At 39.6% G+C, this 17744-nt stretch overlaps 1 protein-coding gene across 1 annotated transcript in view; it reads right to left on the minus strand.

The window, feature by feature from the left end:
* Window positions 1-13293: 13293 nt before the first annotated feature.
* CLMN (calmin) overlaps window positions 13294-17744 on the minus strand; it is a 68164-nt gene continuing 63713 nt past the window's right edge. The window contains exons 11-13 of the mRNA XM_027892814.1: window positions 16335-16395; window positions 15232-15290; window positions 13294-13751 (exon numbers count right to left, since the gene is read on the minus strand). Of these exons, the coding sequence (XP_027748615.1) occupies window positions 13598-13751; window positions 15232-15290; window positions 16335-16395 (274 nt within the window). The 3' untranslated portion in view covers window positions 13294-13597. The remainder of the gene's footprint in view (window positions 13752-15231; window positions 15291-16334; window positions 16396-17744) is intronic.

A 17744-nucleotide genomic window follows, 5' to 3' on the forward strand; every position in this document is an offset into this window, starting at 1 on the left:
AATGGCGTTGTTCTGTCGCGTGGCAAGCCGTAGGGGAAAAGGCCATCCCCTTCTGGCAGTGTGTGGACAGAGCAGCGCTGATCTCTGTCATGACTGTGTAACAAAATGCCACTGCTACAAGCACGCAGATGGCCATTTCCATCAGAAGTGACCTTCCTGCTAAAGGCAAAGTGCTGCTTTTCCATGTGGGAGCTTTCAGCCCAGCCATGCTGGGCCCAGGCAGTGAAAGAATAAAGGATGGCTGGAGGTTGGTTTTATATGGGCTCCAAAAGCAGCATCTCCTGTTGTTGTTGCTTGAGGCAGATTGTTGACTGTCTGCACCACTGAGCTCACTCCAGTTTCTTGGCAACGCTCCCTTGCTTGAGTAGATGTTATTAACTACTACTATATTTTTTTTAAAAAGTGTCCTAAGATGTCTGGGATTAAACAGGTGATGTAGGGTAAGGCTTTTCCACCACCAAAACCCTTCAGCCACAGGTGAAGAACCAGTTACACTTGTGTTAAGCCAGGTGGCCAAGAGACTCCTCCCCTGTGATCACGTACACTTGCACAAGGACTAGTTGGCGATCGTCCTTGTTGCCTGGTAAAGAAGATGACCACAAATGCAATGCAAAGCCACTTCTGAGCAGCCACTGCCCTTGTAAGTTTTGCTGAAGGCAGTGTGCATCCAGTGGAAGTTCTGTGGTGGGAGGTTCAGCCTCACTCATCCCATCTGCTCTCTAGTAGGGACTCACCATCTTCCTTAGTGTAACTGTGCACACAAAATCAGTATGAGAAGATAAAGCTAACTGGAGCACTCTAAGGTTCATTTAAACCTACATTAGTAAAATTATTGGGAGCCCCTGGTGGTCTAGTGGTTAAGGATGCGGCGCTGTCTCCGCCGAGGCCCTGGTTCGATTTCCGGTCGGGGAAACTCCCCGGGCAGATGGAGCTCGCTAGCCCTGTAAGGCAATCCATCTACATCCTGAGGACCTCGCTGCCACCGTCCAAGCGTGCTTGGCCCCGGCAGATGAACCTCAGGATTAAAGGGTGGGCTCAGTTCCGCGCACACTGTGTCTCACCTAAAAAATCCAATGTGCAGGCTGGAAGGTGTAAAGACCTTCCCCGGTTCTTCGTTCGCGAAGAGACTGGCCATTATATAGTAAAATTATTTCAGATTAAAAGTGGACAGGCTGGAGACTGGACATATTATCAAATTAAGTATTTTCTTGGCTCAAACCTCTGTTGCTGTTTAGAGCACATCTTCTGTAATGCCCATGTTGTTAAATGTTACAGTATTAGGTATTTTTTTAGCATTGAACAGGCATCCTTCTGTTTTTTTATGGATGGAAGAATAATTATATCCCGTGACAAAAGCTGAGGAAGAGGGGCAGCTGTTCAGTCTTATCCAGGGGGAACATCAGAACATATGGGTCTATTTTTCCAATTTTAGCTGAAGTACTGAAGGAAATTGGCATTCTTTATCATTTCAACATAAAATAGAGCAGAAAGAAACCCTTCTTAATGCAGGCCATGGTTAAATAGTGAATTTTTCCAATTCAAGTAGGTTCAAAGAGAAAGCAAGCAGAATACTTAGAAAACAAAACAGACGAATGCCAGGAGAATTCTGGAAGTTATTTTCATATAAAAAAGGGTGTCTTTCTCCACAGCTACTTCCTCCTTGAGCCTGCCTGCTGACAGGAGTTTTTGATTTAAAAGCACAGTTAGGATAAAATTTGTGCTATTCCTTACAATTCTATCCCCACTACCCTCTCTCCATTTTAAGAAACAGATATTCTATTCATGGTTGCATAATGACAGCTAACCTTCAGAGTTTAAGCCTAAATTAAGAATTTACTTTTATGTTAAATTCACAAATTCCTTACAAAGATATTTAATGTGAGATGAAGTCATCAATCTAATATGCAACTCTAAAAAAATTCCACATACTTCAAACTGGTTGGCATTCAGATCTTGGTTAAAAAAACCCACAACCAACCATAAAAGCAAAGCAAACAGTCTGTGGGATGAAAAGAATACAATAGCCTATCTATTAAAATCCAGAAAAGAATGAGTAAGAATGTGCCGAGTTACAACCTTCCCCCTGTCTTTAGTACTAGACATATTGATCTTTATGGAGTAACTGTTAAAAGACAACAAGAAAATACAGACATGTATCTCCCCCTTTTTGAAAAATCATCAGTAACCACTGGGGGGATGGTGTTTCTGTTTCTTCCTGTTGAGTAACAGTAAAACAACATTCTGTTAGAGAAGAGGAAAATTTAAAAAATCACAATGTCACAATTAATTGTCTTTGTTCATGCTGTAGTATTCTGTAATCACACCAGTGGAAACCAGGCTTTTTGGCTCCACTCGTCTCATCGGGTTCTAAAATGGACTCTGAAGAGATTCCTTCCTGCGAGACAATGGTGACCTCTGTTGTTCCCTCTCGTTGGTACCAGCCATGATGCTGTTTTGGCCTCGTGTCACACACTACTTCAGTAGTGCACTTTGAAACAAGCAGGCAGTTACTGAGAAAATCTGGGCTGAAGTGTTGCATTCAAGTTTCTGTCCAGGAAAGGATGTGTCTATTCTGCACTCCGCTTGAGAAAATTTTCCCTGCGGGTTTCCTCTCAAGCAGCCCCTAGTCTGGCTACCAGGTTTTCCAGTTCGTAGCTGTGAATCACTGCAGGAAGGAGCAGTTGCAAACATTTTAAGCCACAGTGCTAGTAATAACACCTGCAGTGTATTATGAGAAAAAGCTGCAGGTATTATTATAGAGAAGGAAGTTGGAAGAAAGAAAGAACCTGTTTTGAGCAGATTCCATTTCTAAAATTGGAGCTGAGATTTTAAAAAGGCGTTAGGTTGCACAAATCTTTGTTTCGCCCTATGATGCTTTTAAAAAAGTTTTTTTGCGTGCTTCCACACTTCAGTGACCCAGACTTCATAACTCCAAGGATATTTTCCCTGGTGCAAGAGAAACTTCAATAGTTTTAACTGCTTTATTTCTTTTTTAACCTCTTTAAATTGCTGATGTGAGGACATAGTTTGGAAACTGACCTCTCTCTCTCCAGAAAACTCTTCCCAGGCAAACTTCCCTACTTTTTCCTTGGGTTTCTCCAGACTGATGATCTCCTCCATCATCTCCTACCTGTGCTACGGTCTCTATCACAGTGACACATCAGTAAAGAAACTACTCAAATTCAGATGACTGGTAAAAAAGAAAAAGGATGGAGAAAAATAAATGTTCTGTTAGGAAAGAAACCCATTTCTGACCTCCTATAGTTAGTTACCAATGGATGAAAAAAATGGGAAACAAAATTCAGGTCAGCCACAAGACTTGTAGTTGTGTTGGCTGTTCTGGAATGTCTCACAGGGAAAATATTTTTAAACCAAAACTAGCTTCCACCTGCTCTAGAAATAATTTTTTCGCTGCTTTTGATGCCATCAAACCTACTATGGGTTTGGATGCCCTAATTTTCCTGTAAATTAAGAAATACATCAAAACAAGAAAAAAGGAAGAGAGTCACAAAAGATTTTGGTGTGACTAAAAAGTCTCCTGAACACAGGCAGCAAGGAAGAGAAGTTTTGCCCAGGTTTCCTGATGATGTCAGCCCTTGAAGAGCTGAGTATTGCACTGTTTGTTTTCAGGTTTGTACCAACAGGGAAACAGAAAAGCAAGTGGGAAAGGCGAGGGATCACTAAGGGCAGTGACTAGGATGAGAGGAGGAACCCAGCTGAGCATGGGCTTGTTTATACAGAGGTGGGAAATCAATGAAGGCATCTTCTCCACTAGAACCACCTTCATGGGAGGTGACAGATAGCAGCATCTTCCATCTTTGCTTCTGCACCACCACACCAAAGTGCAATCACACAGCTGACAAAGAAACCGAGATGAAGACTAATGTCTGCAATTTCTTGAGACAGAGGCATTTCCAAAAGAGGGCCAGTGGAAATTCTCCTTCTTGTTGCCAAGGGAGAAAAGGCTGAGAGAGCCAGCACTCTTCATCTGGGAGAAGACTGGGGGGAGTGTGAGTGTCTTAGCTTGTGCATAAAACCCTTCTGAGAAGGGTGAAGATGAGGGAGCCAGGCTCTTCTCTTTGAAGATCCTGATTGCCCAGGCAGGTTGTGGAGTCTCCATCCTTGGACATATTCACAATCCAAGGGTACATAATCCTGGGACCCTGCTTGAGCAGGGCAGTTGGACCAGAGGACCTCCACAGATCCCTCACAACCTCAGCTGTTCTGTGTGATTCTTTGGTTTGGTTTGACTCCTAAAGTCTCTGAGCTCAACCCTGACGTCGACTGGCAAGGATTCTGAGGCAAAGGATGATCCCAAACTCCTCCGTTAGGATCCATCACCAAACAGCGTCTCCCCAGTCCAGAATATCATAATACAGACACAGTCAGAAGAGACAAAAGATCATTTTTTTTCTGGACATCAACTCTAGGGTGTGGAGGGAAGCCCAAGAGTCACAGGGGTTCAGACGGTAACAGGAAATTGGCACCTGCAACAACACAGTCAGGGAGCACTTGATAAAACCACCAAGGCAGGAATAGGTAGGACTTGCTTCCCCTTTCCTTTGGAAACACAGTTGACAAAGAATTGTGTATGGCCCAGAAAAAAGAGCTATTGCTTGTTGACCACTACCCTTCAGGTGCGACCATACAACTAGTTCTTTATCCACCGAACAGCCCACTGTTGTGGGGAACTGGGTGAAAGGCTTTACAGAAGTCCAGATAAATGACATCTGCATCCTTCCCTTGCCCACTGATGCAGTCACTCCATCACAGAAGGCCACTAGGCTGGTCAGGCAGGACTTGCCCTTGGTGGAGCCCTATTGGCTTCCCACATCACCTCCCTGTCCTCCATGTGCTTCAGCATAACTTCTAGGAGGATTGGTTCCTGATCTTCCCAGGCGCAGAAGTGAGGCTCACAGGTCAGTAGTTCCTAGGGCCCTCCTTCCTACCCTTTTTGAAGACGGGTGCAATGTTTCCCTTTTTCCAGTCACCTGGGACTTTTCCTGAGGTTTTTTTTACTGAAAGAGGGGAGGAATTTCATAAGTAGCTGCAATGAAAAAAGATCTGTCATATGACACTTAACATAAGTTCCTAATGTCCTTGAGAAATACCCTTTTTAATGCTTCTCTTTGCCTGAGAACCAAGAAATGCCACTTTGCAATGTATAAATCTGTATTTATGCTGATTCTTGCTAACATGCAGAAAATACCTATCAACAAAGTGATAAATCAGTTCCCCAGAGTACAAAGCAGCCCTAAAAAAGTATCAAAAAAATAATCAATTCAAAGTATTTACAGCAGATGGAGCTATATATTTTGCTTTGATCATACGTTACGTGATATTCCAAGATAAGTGTACAGTTTGACAAGGACTGTGGTAAGGCAGTGGTATGATCTCATCAAGGATTGGATTGGTCACAGAAGGCATTTCATAAATTGCTGCAATTAGCTCTCCTGGAAATAATCCATGTAACATCAATAGAAATAGCAACTCCAGAAAATATCGCTGTATTTTGGTGTCTTAATAGAAATCACAGCTCAGGTCTAAGGGTTTGCTGTATCTGCTCACCAGCTTGAAGGTTCTCCTGCCCCTGCTGGCTTTTGTTTACCAGCCTGGTAAAATGAGCAGTGAAGAGAAGATGAAGGTTTCTGTATACAATACCAACCAGAATCTATGTGCGATGTCCACAAATTATCCTTCAGAGGTCTGGACTTCGGCATAATCAAAGTGCTTACTCAGTGTATGTGTACGTGCACAGGGTTCCTTGTCTGAAATGAACCCTCTTCTTGTCTTTATTGCTGCCAAGATCCACATGGATGTGTTTCCCAGGCTGCATTTGCATCATCTTTAAGCTACAAAAAGTTTGATTGCACACCAAGGATAAGGGGCATTATTTTTGCAGTTTCTAAGAGAATTACTTTTATCCCAAAGTAGTTAAAAGAAATCTGGTACAATTCCTGTCCTTTTATGTTTGAGTTTGAACTAAAGTTTGGATCTTATACTGTTGTAAAAGCTTGCTCTCTTTCCACATTCTGAGATGACCCATCTTGCCTATTTGAACTTCACACCCTTCACTCCCCAATCCACTTTCAAATTCCTAACCACGGTGTCAATTGTAAAAAAAATAATCCAATAAAAAACCCCACAGCATTTTTATTCTCCACCTAATTGTCATTCATGACAGCAAAAAAAGCTACTGGTTTCAAACTGCATTTAGAGATTTTAAAGTTATGGTAATGAAAAGGTGGGAGATGCCCCATACCTGGAAACATTCAGATCAGACTGGAAGGGGTTCTGAGCAGCCTGATCTGGTGGCAAGTGCCCATTGCAGAGGGTTGCACTAGATGACATTTAAAGGTCCCTTCTAGCCCAAACCATTCTATGATTCTAGAAGTCTGCACTGCTAACAGGACTGCACCCTAATATTCCAAATTCTCAACAGCATCATGAATATTCTCTTGCTGCCTATACTTAGGTGTGGGGGGAGGATGTTCCTGCAGGCAGGTACCAGCTAATCCAGGAGTGGTTAGAAACACATTGAAAGCTTGTGGGATGACGTGATTCTGTAGCAGGATAGAGGAATATTTATAATTCCTAATACATGAAACTTAGAGAAGAAGCATTCCTACTCCTTTCTCTATATACCATTTCCTTTCTCTGTGTTTATCCAATTTAGATATATTTCTCAGGAGACACATCATGGGGCTGAATCCAAACTGTATTGCAACTCTGTTGTACTTTATTTTCCTTTTCTCATATACTGCAAAGGCAATAAGGGGTAGGGGGAAGTACATAGTAAATATGAATGGATACTGCAGCTAGTAATTTACTAATCCACAACTCTAAACGTACATAGAAGCAGTCCAGATAAACTGAATTGTAGAACAGTAACTAATTAAGCACAACTGTTTTTGTAAGATTTCCCATGCCTTGTCTTTATAATGCCAATTTCTGTGCATTAATAAACTAATAATTCTTCACCTGTATAAAAAATTAAAATCCATCTGTTTATTGACCAAAATAAAAGTTTAGATTCATCCTCTAAAATGAAAAGTCACTTTCTGGATAGTTGGGAAACAACATACTTTATGAATTTGCAGTGTTTACTCTGCTAAAAAGTGAAAATAACTTCTGGGCATGAAAATGCATGAATAGATAAAAATAATGCATACAATAGATAAAATGTATAATAATAACAATGAATAAATTAAACAATTAGAACTAAATGGTGATCTCTCCTAAACTATGTTTTAAGGTATTTTGTTGTGAGAAAAAGGACAAACCCACAGATAACAGATTTTATACAGGAAGCCTGTCCATTTATTTCAAATTGGAGATTTTGTAAAATAAATTGGAACTATTAACTACTAAATACTATTCTTATTACAGCATAACAGTTTCTAAAAACACTTGCTTTTCTAGTGTACCAGCTATACATAAGAATATAGTTCTTTCTCACAAAAATTAGCTTTGAGCAACTAGTGCAAACATCCAATACAAACTTGACTGAAAGTGTTAAGAAATGTATTTGAAAGTACATGAAGATGCATCTCCTTCAGTATATCTGGATACCACTCAAATCCTCCCAGCATTTGTTTGTATTAAAAAAAAAAAAAAATCATCATTCCTCACCACTTGCCAAAGAGGAACGTGTATTTTAAGTATTACATTCCTTACTTACAAATTATTTATTTAGGATGAAGTCCCTCATTAACTCTTTAGCAAACTAGCAGTTTACATTTTAAACCGGAGAATTTTAACAAGAAAGGGTAAACCAGTTTATTCAGCTTTTTACAAAGCAGTATACAATAGCACAAAGTGGTATGCCTACTAAAATGTTTTTGTTCAAGACAAAAGCAGAAGTTGAATTTTTTATTACAATAAAAATTCTTATTTGCCTTGTGTAATTTATTTGGCAATAAAACAAGACTACATTGCTTCTCTCAAAAACTGAGCAGCATATACTTTGAAAGTTACTTGATTTACATCAAACCAGAGATTTTGAAGTAAACAATGGCGATTTTCTGTCACAGTCTTAATCATGGCCATAGACCAGGACCCCCCTGTACAAATTGGTCCTTGGACACACAGCAAATCTGTGAATCAAAGAGATTCCAAGAAGGCCCAGTGAAAGTAATGAAACTATTGGGGGAATAAAATATTACCTGACCTGAACATAGCAGTGAAGGCAAGTATATAGTCTTTCTTGGAATGAGAGATTTTAGTATTTCTCACCAAGACAAAATTAATTATTTTTATTGGTCCTTCTAGCCTTTTAAAGAATAAAAAACCCCCAAACATTAATCACTCATGGGCCAGTTTTATATTCTAGAGACATAAACTTAGATACTCCCCCGCTATGGGGAGAAAATAACTGGGTCTCATTTTCCAGTATCAGCAGTGGCAGCTGTCTGGAAAGGAATCATCGAAAGTGCCACTGAGGTGGAAGGAGGTTTTCCATGTGTTACATTTAGTGGAGGAAAGAAATACTTTCATGCTCCACAATTTCAGTTAAGATAACCCTGAAATTACTATGGCATTTGGAAAAAAAAGGTTTAATTTTTCACCCTTCATGGGCTCTGCAGGTGTGTAAAGCGATGGACAGCTATGCCACTCAGAACATGACTTTTCCATACCATTTAATGTGCATGCACCTCCCATTCTCCTGCACGAACAGCTTCACAATCTTGGGGTGGTGTGGGTGGGAACAAGCCATACTGTATGTCCTGTTTATATACAAACCTAGAATGTGAACGATCATAAGTTGGGCGGCTGCAAATTATTGTTATCAGTGGTGTGCTGAGGGAAAGAATCGGAAGTTATTTACCCGCCAAAAAACTGCACAATGCAGAAATACAAAGAACTCAGGGGGTTTTTACCTCCATTCAGATCTGCTACCTATTAGGTCAAGTGAAACAGCAGACAACCTGTTGTCAGGGTATGAGCTTTCAGCTGTAGCCGTTTGGGAACTTCCATGGCCATATCCCAGCCTGAAACCTCATCCTCATCTTCCAGTTATTTGTTTCCCACTGCTGTTCCAACTTTCTCTCTTTAGAGGGTTGATCCTGAAGAATTTAGACAAACAAACGCTCTGTGTACAAGTGGAGGTAACTAAAGTGAGTGGTAGGGTTGGTGTATGTGGATTTTTGAGGGGATCCAGCGCTAAGGGCATTGCATAGGCTTCAGGGGACTTCCTGGCCTATGGGGTTAATGTTGATTTAAGTGCCCTCAGGGCCAGGTCCTGTAGTGTGTGCTTAGCACACAGATGTGTTGCACTGACTTCCACAGAAGTAGAGGAACTGAACACATCATTGGATGCATTCACGTTTGTGCTTGGCAAGAAGGGACTCTTAAGTATTTAAAGCTAGCATAAGTGCTAATGCACAGTTATTATCATCTTAGATGGCTGAATGTGATACCACATACACTGGCCAGATTAATCTCCTACAGCTCTGATTCTGTGAGGATTGTTGCAGAGAACCCTAAAAAACCCAATGGGTATTGCATGGTACCCCCATAAACTCAGTGGGGCATTACTTGGGTAAAGAAGTTACAGTCATACTGAGCTGGAATAAACTGAGAGTGTCCATAAGATGTAGAGGATTTAAGTGTGTTTAGACACCAAATATCAACATGTAGAAATTTCAGCTTCCGGAAGTTTTAATGGAAGAAAGTAGCTTAATCACTCAGTATATTTTGCAACTGTAGCTGAAAGTTTAACATTACAAAATGACATATTGCTATGCAGCTTTAAGAATCACACAATTGTATTCAGTCATTTCCCCTGCTTTTCAAGTCTGCTGTTCATTAAAAACTCTTCACCTGCTTGCAGTTTCCAGTTTTCAAATGGATGACACAACCAATGCATAGCTTAATGCTTATGAGTCATAATTAATAAATAATTGTATCACATACACAGAATTTTACAGGTACTCTTAAAATGGTTTTACAGTTCTATTAAATATATAGATAAAATAATCACTGCTATATAAAAAAAAATCATTTTCAAACAGCTGAACTCTCAAACTCTGCATAAAATTCTGTAGACACATTCATTACAATCTAGAAACTCAATAAAAATACATTTTAGAGCTCAATCCCTCAAAAATATTCATGGCATCGAAAACTGATTGTCATTTTTACTGTAATCTGTGCTTCCCCTACCTTTGTACTGAAAATTTCCTACAATTTGGCAAAGGCTATATCCGTGTCAGTTTGTAGTTTATGTGACTGTTTAACTTATTTCCCCAGCTCTAAGTCATCCGCCCCATAAATGTTTTGTGGGATTCTGTCTTTAATAGTGTATCTTTCCTTGCACTTTGTATAAAATCACAATGAAACACTTTCCAGTTAAGTTACAGGACTACAATAACATTGAGCCATCCTTTTATAGTTGTCACTTGGCCTTTAATGGTGCTTCTGTGAACACCAAACATCCTTTATCCAGTGATCCTCAAACACTTCCTGACACTTACACTTCACAATAATCTGCTACCCACATTTGCTCAAAACCAGTGGGTTTTACAAACAGTCTTAACAAATCAGTACCCTTGTGCATCTGAATTCTGCTGCTAAATCAAAATACCAAATGTAGTCAGTTCAAGGTTGGCGTTTCTCAAAAACCCATTCAAAAATTCAGGAAAAACTTCCCTATTAGGACAGTGGACATACCTCTTGGAAAATGGGTAGACAACAGACTGCCCATCAACCTTTAACCCCCCTCTACCCCAAGCCAGTCCTCTAGGCAGCAAGTTAAAATAGGCTTTGCCACAAGGAATGTTTCACAATCAGGCTTTTAGATGGTAGGTCAGAAGAGGCCACAAAGCCCAGCAAGAAGCAATGTTCTCAGAACAGGGCATTTGCATTGAAGGATTGGATCTTGGGCTGTGGAAGAAGAGGTGCAGGCTCACAAGTCAATTTAAGTAGGGGGAAACTGCTCCTTATGCAGATGTCACACTCTTTGCAGTTCCAAGTAAAGGCAAAACTCCTGAAGAGTTCAGACTTTTTTTTAATGCACAATTGACAATACCAGTATCATCACTCTTTAACTCTTTACCTTTGATCTTCTCACCCAAGGAATGGATGAGTAAGGTACACTGCCTCTGTTATAGCAAACCTACAACCAAAATGGAAAGCAACATAACACCAAGTGTCATAGACTAGTTTAGTATTTCTTTTTCATCTATTTTGGATGGAGGAAGCAATGTCTGTCTCTCAGTGGGATAGGATGAAAAGTGTGTTTGGGCTGAAACACTGGGTGAGATGACCGAGACAACTGCTGGATGCTGTTTAACATTTAAACTGCTCGTTTCAATGTTTCAGTCACTGTTCATCAGTGGGAGGTAATAAAGAAAACCTTGAGTTTTTTCCCTCTTGGATGAAAATACTGTGTAATGAAATGGCCAGCATCAGTGCATTCCCACCTTTCCATTCTTCATGGATGGATAAGACATCCAAAGAGCTCCTCATTCTGATTAACATTCTTAGAAGGAAGGAGAGAAGACAGAAGGGAGCATACTTGACTTGACTGAACTTCGATAGCTATAAAGTCCTATGAAGAGACTCTAATCCAACTCCAGATAACCTCTGCTGAAGATCAATAAATATGGAAGGATCAGAGAGTAAAGACAGAAAGAATCAGAAAAGGTTGTCATTAACCAAAGGAGCCTGTGAAGAGTGGAACATAATGAAGAGCTGCCAACACTTTCACTCCAAACTAGTGTACACTGCTACTTGCTGCAATTAGATAGATGCCATACCCCAACCTACTATTCCCTGGTTTTAAGGATAAAGATATAATGTTTCTTGTATTAAGTTTTATTCTTTCAGAGGGAAAAGCACTAATTCTTCAATATTCTGTTTTAGCCTACTTCCAGAAAGCATCTTCAAAAATAAAGGTTTTCTTTTGGAAAGACTTCAGCTTTCTCTTGAAACATTTAGAATTTTATCTTCAATGTTTAAGATCTCCTGTTGAGCCATATTGCTGTTGGATTCTAACTGCAGCTCAGAAGAAAAAATCCCAGGGGGACAAAAAGCTTACGAAGAAGAATGAAGTGTGATGGATGGTTAGGATTACCTTAGAAGATAACATTACTACAAACGTGTTTGAAATACCTGCAAATAAATTGGTATATATTCTGATGTGTCCTGATCCCACGTACTATTAGTTCATCTGAAAACTTAGCCAGGGTAGGGCTACACCTTATGCTACAACAAAGTATGTAACACTTATAGCCATGTGATTTTTCACTCAGTCTAAAATGATGAAACCCCTCATGCTATGAAGCAGTTTGAAGTCAACCTTCTAAATTTCCAGGTGGAAGCAGCAATGTGATGTAGTCTCATAAAGCATACTATGGAACTAAAAATGTGTCAATGAAAAGTAGTGACTTCACTAAAAGTCACACAGAGAAAAGTTACAGCTAATGAATTAGAAGACTTCTTTTTTGTCCTCCAAAGCATGGGTTACACCTTGTCTGGCAAAAATCCTAAATCAAATATCCTAAAATGATCACTGATGTGGACAAAAATTACAAGAGGCAGAAGTGGCTCAACTGTGCCTGTGGAAAAACCACTAGAGTCTCTTTAGTTGCACTAGAAAATCAATGCTGGCTGTCAGCATTTCTCTGTATTTAGTTTTACATCTGTTATTTCTTTCTCTATTGATTTGGACACTTAAAGGATATTTCTAATCTTTTTACCATACAATTATGCCTTTAACAGTAGCCTCAGCAAATTAGGTGACCTATTATTTTTTGTATCTTCAAAAAAGAGACATTTTCACATGATCTGGTAAGTAAAAGCAGCAGGGAAAATGAAGCAGAAGCAGACTCAGAAGCACTGAGGTACTTTTAAAAAAACTTTAGTTTCTGGGCTAGGATTTCCCATATGACCACTCCTGTGAAGCAGTGAGTGTGTATGTGCCTCACACTTCTCCACACCCAGATTATTCCTTCAAATAAAATATAACAAAAGGTGCAGGACAAAAGTGAATTTAAATCCTAAAAAAAATCAAACTCTCCTACCCCAATAAACCCTCAACCTGATTTTGCTGCTCCACTGGTTTTGCTACTGGAACTGTAATTCCTGATGGGTGTTTTACCACCTGTAGCTCTGCTCTGCCTCCAATTCTTTCAAATAATTCCATGAAAAACGTGAAGAAGCATTTCTAGCCTTGCCTTTGCAGGTGGCCAGATCCAGAGGCAAGTCAACACCACCCCTCTTCCACAGCTATCAGGCCCTACATAAGAAAATGAAGCCAGAAGAATAATTTTTGAAGACTAGAGCTCTGAATTGTTCATATTTCTACTGATAATTATCTGGTTTTATTTAGCATCTTATAAAGCAAGGCACAAATGTACAAAATTGCGTCTACTAAATCAGGTAATTTTTATATATATTTACACAATCATCATAATATAAAACGTGCTTTGACACTGTCATAGCACAACAGTAGAGAATTTGAGGACAACCTGATAATAAATGGAAATACCAGGTCCTGGATTTCTGTTTGTGCTTCACCTGAAGGAACATATTCATATGCAGATACACAAAGCAATCCAGTCACCATCCTTTATTTTTCCACACCTCACACAAATCAAACTTTGTTACTAAGAAGCTGTGGAAGGAGTAAAAGGCAGTAGATCAGCACCCAGAAGAAAATGATGAAGTAAAATAGCTCTGGCTGTTCAAAAATTGTCATCTCATGAGTTGGTGGTGGAGCCTCACTTGCTTCTGAGTCCTTTTTCTTCCTGTAAACAGGAAAGAATTCAATAAGAGGCAAGAAAAAGAAGAAAAAACCTTCATTGTTAATATTTACTGTGAAGATCAGAGGACAGACTAACAGACAGCAGTTTAAAGAACCAATTCAATCTAGTCAGCTGGAGTCCCAGCTAGACCTGGAGGGGCACAACAGGCTAAAGCAGTGTGCTCTTTCCAGAGCCAATGTACATATCAATTAATCCTCTGAAAACCCTGGACAAATTCTCAGGTAGTATAAGGAGATTTCCACCTGTCAAAAAGATGCTCTTTTGTTTTCAGAACAGTAAACATAGCTCTGGGCAACACACATCACACTTTCACAATTTTCCCTATACACTGGATCTGACTTGATATACTTCCCCTAAATCATCTACTTTCAGAGTTACTCATGTCAGAATATTAAATGGAAAAAGCCCAAAACTTCCAGAAACCAACTAGCAGTTGGGGTTTTCCAGGACAACTCCAAAATTTGAACTTTCCAGATTTCCAGCTGCGGTTCATAAGGGCAAAGCCCAATGGACTCTGCTGGTACCACTGAGCTCCCACAAAGACAAGGAAGGGTCTTATTTAAAAAGGCACAAGATGGCACACTCATTTTATAATTTTACAATACTATAAGAATAACCCTCAGGTTCTAATCTACTTTTGGAGAAAAATGTGTTTTGGCATGCTTTAATGAGTCCCTTTTTTTGGTTGGGGCATCCTACTTCCTCAGATACTATACTGGATATATACCTGAGTATTACTCAAAATTTGCTCAATATCAGCAATCTGTAAACAGTGATAATTGTAACAGCTATTTATGTATTTTTTTAACAGAAGCATAAGTCAGACCAGGACAGTGGATCCTGATAATATTTTGTGGGTTTAGTGTATTTAAATATAACAATAATTTTAACTAGAAGTTCTGAGAAGTACTACTCAGTATCAGCTAAGAGGGAAAACCTAACGTGATCCTTTGTTTTTTCTAGACATTTAGACCCAAATAACAAAGGGATACACACTCTGTGTTCAGGGCCCATCCCTCTAGGTCTAGACTAAACAAACACACACATGTACTCTAACAAGGAGGCCTGACCTGCACTGAAGTTATTGATTTTCCTTAGCATTGACCACACTAAACATTGTCTTGACAGTCTTCCAAACATAGAAAGAGTCACCACTGCCAGAGGGCCTAACATTTGAAGTTCTCCCACTCCTTTTTGGCCTGACATATCCACTAAGTACGGAGAACACTCAGAGTCTTGCTTTGACGGCTGAATCTTTCAACTCAAGAAAAAGCATTTTAGTCAAGGGACAGATTGAAATAGGCAATACAGGAAATATGGACTCCAAGCCATTACAGAAGACATCCAGTCAGTTGCTACCATTATAATTAATTTCCAATTCCTTTTGTAGCACTCCTAGTAGTACCTAGCTAGGAGTTATGGATTCCTTGCAAAAGTCTTTGTCTGAATAAGAACCACTTACCTGATGATTAATGTACTTTCACCCATATCTGTCATCTGCTCGTTTACACCATAAGTTTCCTTAAACAAACAAGAAATAGATTATATAACAGAAATAAAATTCAGCATCTCGTAAAGGTGGTACTTGTGTGTGTATTTTATGCAGAATATATCTAATGCTTGCTCAATTAAAACCAAAGTGTGCTTATAAATGTATTCCCTGTCAGCACATCCCGCACTGCAGTCTAGTACACACACACAGAAAAGGAAAAAAGTTGTGAAATAAGATTTTTTTGCTTTCAACTGCTTTCACTTAGTTGAATAAAGATCCCCTCATTCATATGTATTTCTGATAGCTCTGACAGCACTGCAGAACTAAAGCATCTGTGTGAAACCTCAGTTTGATTGAACACTCGTGGCAGCATTTCTTTAAAACTCCACGATAGTCAGAATTCTATTTCTATGCTGAAAAAAGCCATATTCCCATCCCTGCTCAGCGTGCCCACATTGCTGATATTGTCCCTTCCTTCTGACTTAAAAAAGTAAAAATCCAGACCTCACTTGAGTGCTCTCAAGAAGCCAGTATGAATCACATCTGTCATTAGAGATGGAGTTTCATGTTACAACTAAAATTCTTTTAGGGTTAGCTGCTGCTACTGAGAGAATATAACACTGCTACTGCAAAGGAGAGGGAAAGAACACAGTTTTTCTGAAACAGTACTCTTTAGGAGACACCCAGCATTTTTGCAGAGTTGAGACCAGGGCACCAACATACATACAGAGAATGCAAAAACTGAAAGAAACTGGGGCAGCAAGTAAAGGAAGCTTCAAAGAAGCAAAATGTTGCAGCTATACAGTTAAGATGAAGTAAGATTCAAAGTTAAAACAGATTAACTGTAGTATGAGGGACTCCTCTGGGGAGTTGTTCAAGGGGCAGTGAAGTTCAGTTCCATATATTTAGCAGATATAGAAGCTATGCCTGGTTTTGACACTAAAATTATTAGAAGTCACAAGACTTTCATACTGTCACAGAGCTTTAGAGAGAGAGTAGATCTTTTTACAGTGTGTGAACTTTTGGAGATTAGAGAAACAGAGAAACAGCGATAAATAAATTTCCACACTTACCTCCTCAAAAGCATTAGGAGACCTTTTTCGGAGATAAACATTGGCATCATTGTCACCGGTTCTGAAACGTATGTAAAAGCAAGTTTTTTAAATTCATAAAGCAAAGTTAAAGGGAGCCACTGCAATTGCACATGCCAGTTTTAAGCTGTGCAAAACCACAAATATGCATTGTTGCATGTATTAGAGTATGAACTGGAATTTATCAGTAACGTTATAAAATAGCTTTGGGAAAATCTGACTCATTTTCAAAATTCATATGCTCAAAAAGGAATCTTTTGTGAAAAATGCCATCTGACAGCAGTTTTCTACCTTCAACATCACTAACGTTTCAGTGAGAGTATTCAGGTTTTATGGCATCAACATAAATTAAAAATGGACAGACCTTGCAGGGAACAAAAAGCTTGAAGGGGACAATGGGTTTTTCTAAGCAAACTTTCAAACTCATTTGAGTGCTACAGTGATAAGCATCAACAAATTACAGTTCATGTCCCACTCCAATACATTACCGAAGAATCAACTGGAACATAAGAAGGAGCAGAAATGAACTGAGTAAGATTAGCTGAGTGTCTCTATACTGGCTCTGGCTCGAGTGCAGTTAAATTACTCCACAGCAGCCCCTATAGTGCTATGCTTTGTACTTGCAGCTAGAAGGGTGTTGGTAAAACGTGTGTTTTGGCTGTGGCTGAGCAGTGCTGGAACAGCACTGGGGCCGTCTCTCCAACCACAGCCCTAAAGGCCAGTGGTCTGAGGTGGGACAAGAGGCTGGGAGGGGACACAGCCAGGACAGCTGACCCAACCTGACCAGGGGGCAGTGACACACTCATACTTGTTATTATATCTGTCTTCTGAAGCAATCACTACACCCTGCTTCCCAGGAAGTGGCTGGACATCGCCTGCTGATGGGAAGTAGAGAAAAAATAATTCTTATTTTTTTGGGCTTCTCCTAATTTTCTTTCCCATGTGGCCTTTGCTTTTATATCATTAAAATGCCTTTACCTCAACCCACAAGTTCTTCATATTGTTTTCTCTCCACAAATTCATTTACTTGATCATAATCAGAAAAAACACCCAAAAAAATATCTATTGGAGTGAATCAGTGCCATTCTTCCATGTAGTGTCACAATGCACATGGATTATTTCATCTACCTTACAAAATACTCTTTCTGTTGGAAAAGCAATTACAACACTGCCATGTTCAAAATGCACTGGGGTTCCAGTTGGGCTCTGTGTAGCGAAGTGTACAACACAGTCAAATCAAGTTTCATTGGCACTGGATCACCCAATATGTTTAAGAGAAGCACAGGAAGAAGAGAAACACAGAATGAGTCCCAATACACTGTTCCTAAAAGAAGACTACAAGAAACATCCAATGGACAGGGCACATTTTCAAAGATTAGTCAAGTGTATTTA

The sequence above is a fragment of the Empidonax traillii genome, unplaced genomic scaffold, assembly GCF_003031625.1.
Source record: "Empidonax traillii isolate 1590-97213 ecotype Southwest subspecies unplaced genomic scaffold, ASM303162v1 scaffold370:size553598, whole genome shotgun sequence".
In the NCBI taxonomy this organism is placed as follows: domain Eukaryota; kingdom Metazoa; phylum Chordata; class Aves; order Passeriformes; family Tyrannidae; genus Empidonax; species Empidonax traillii.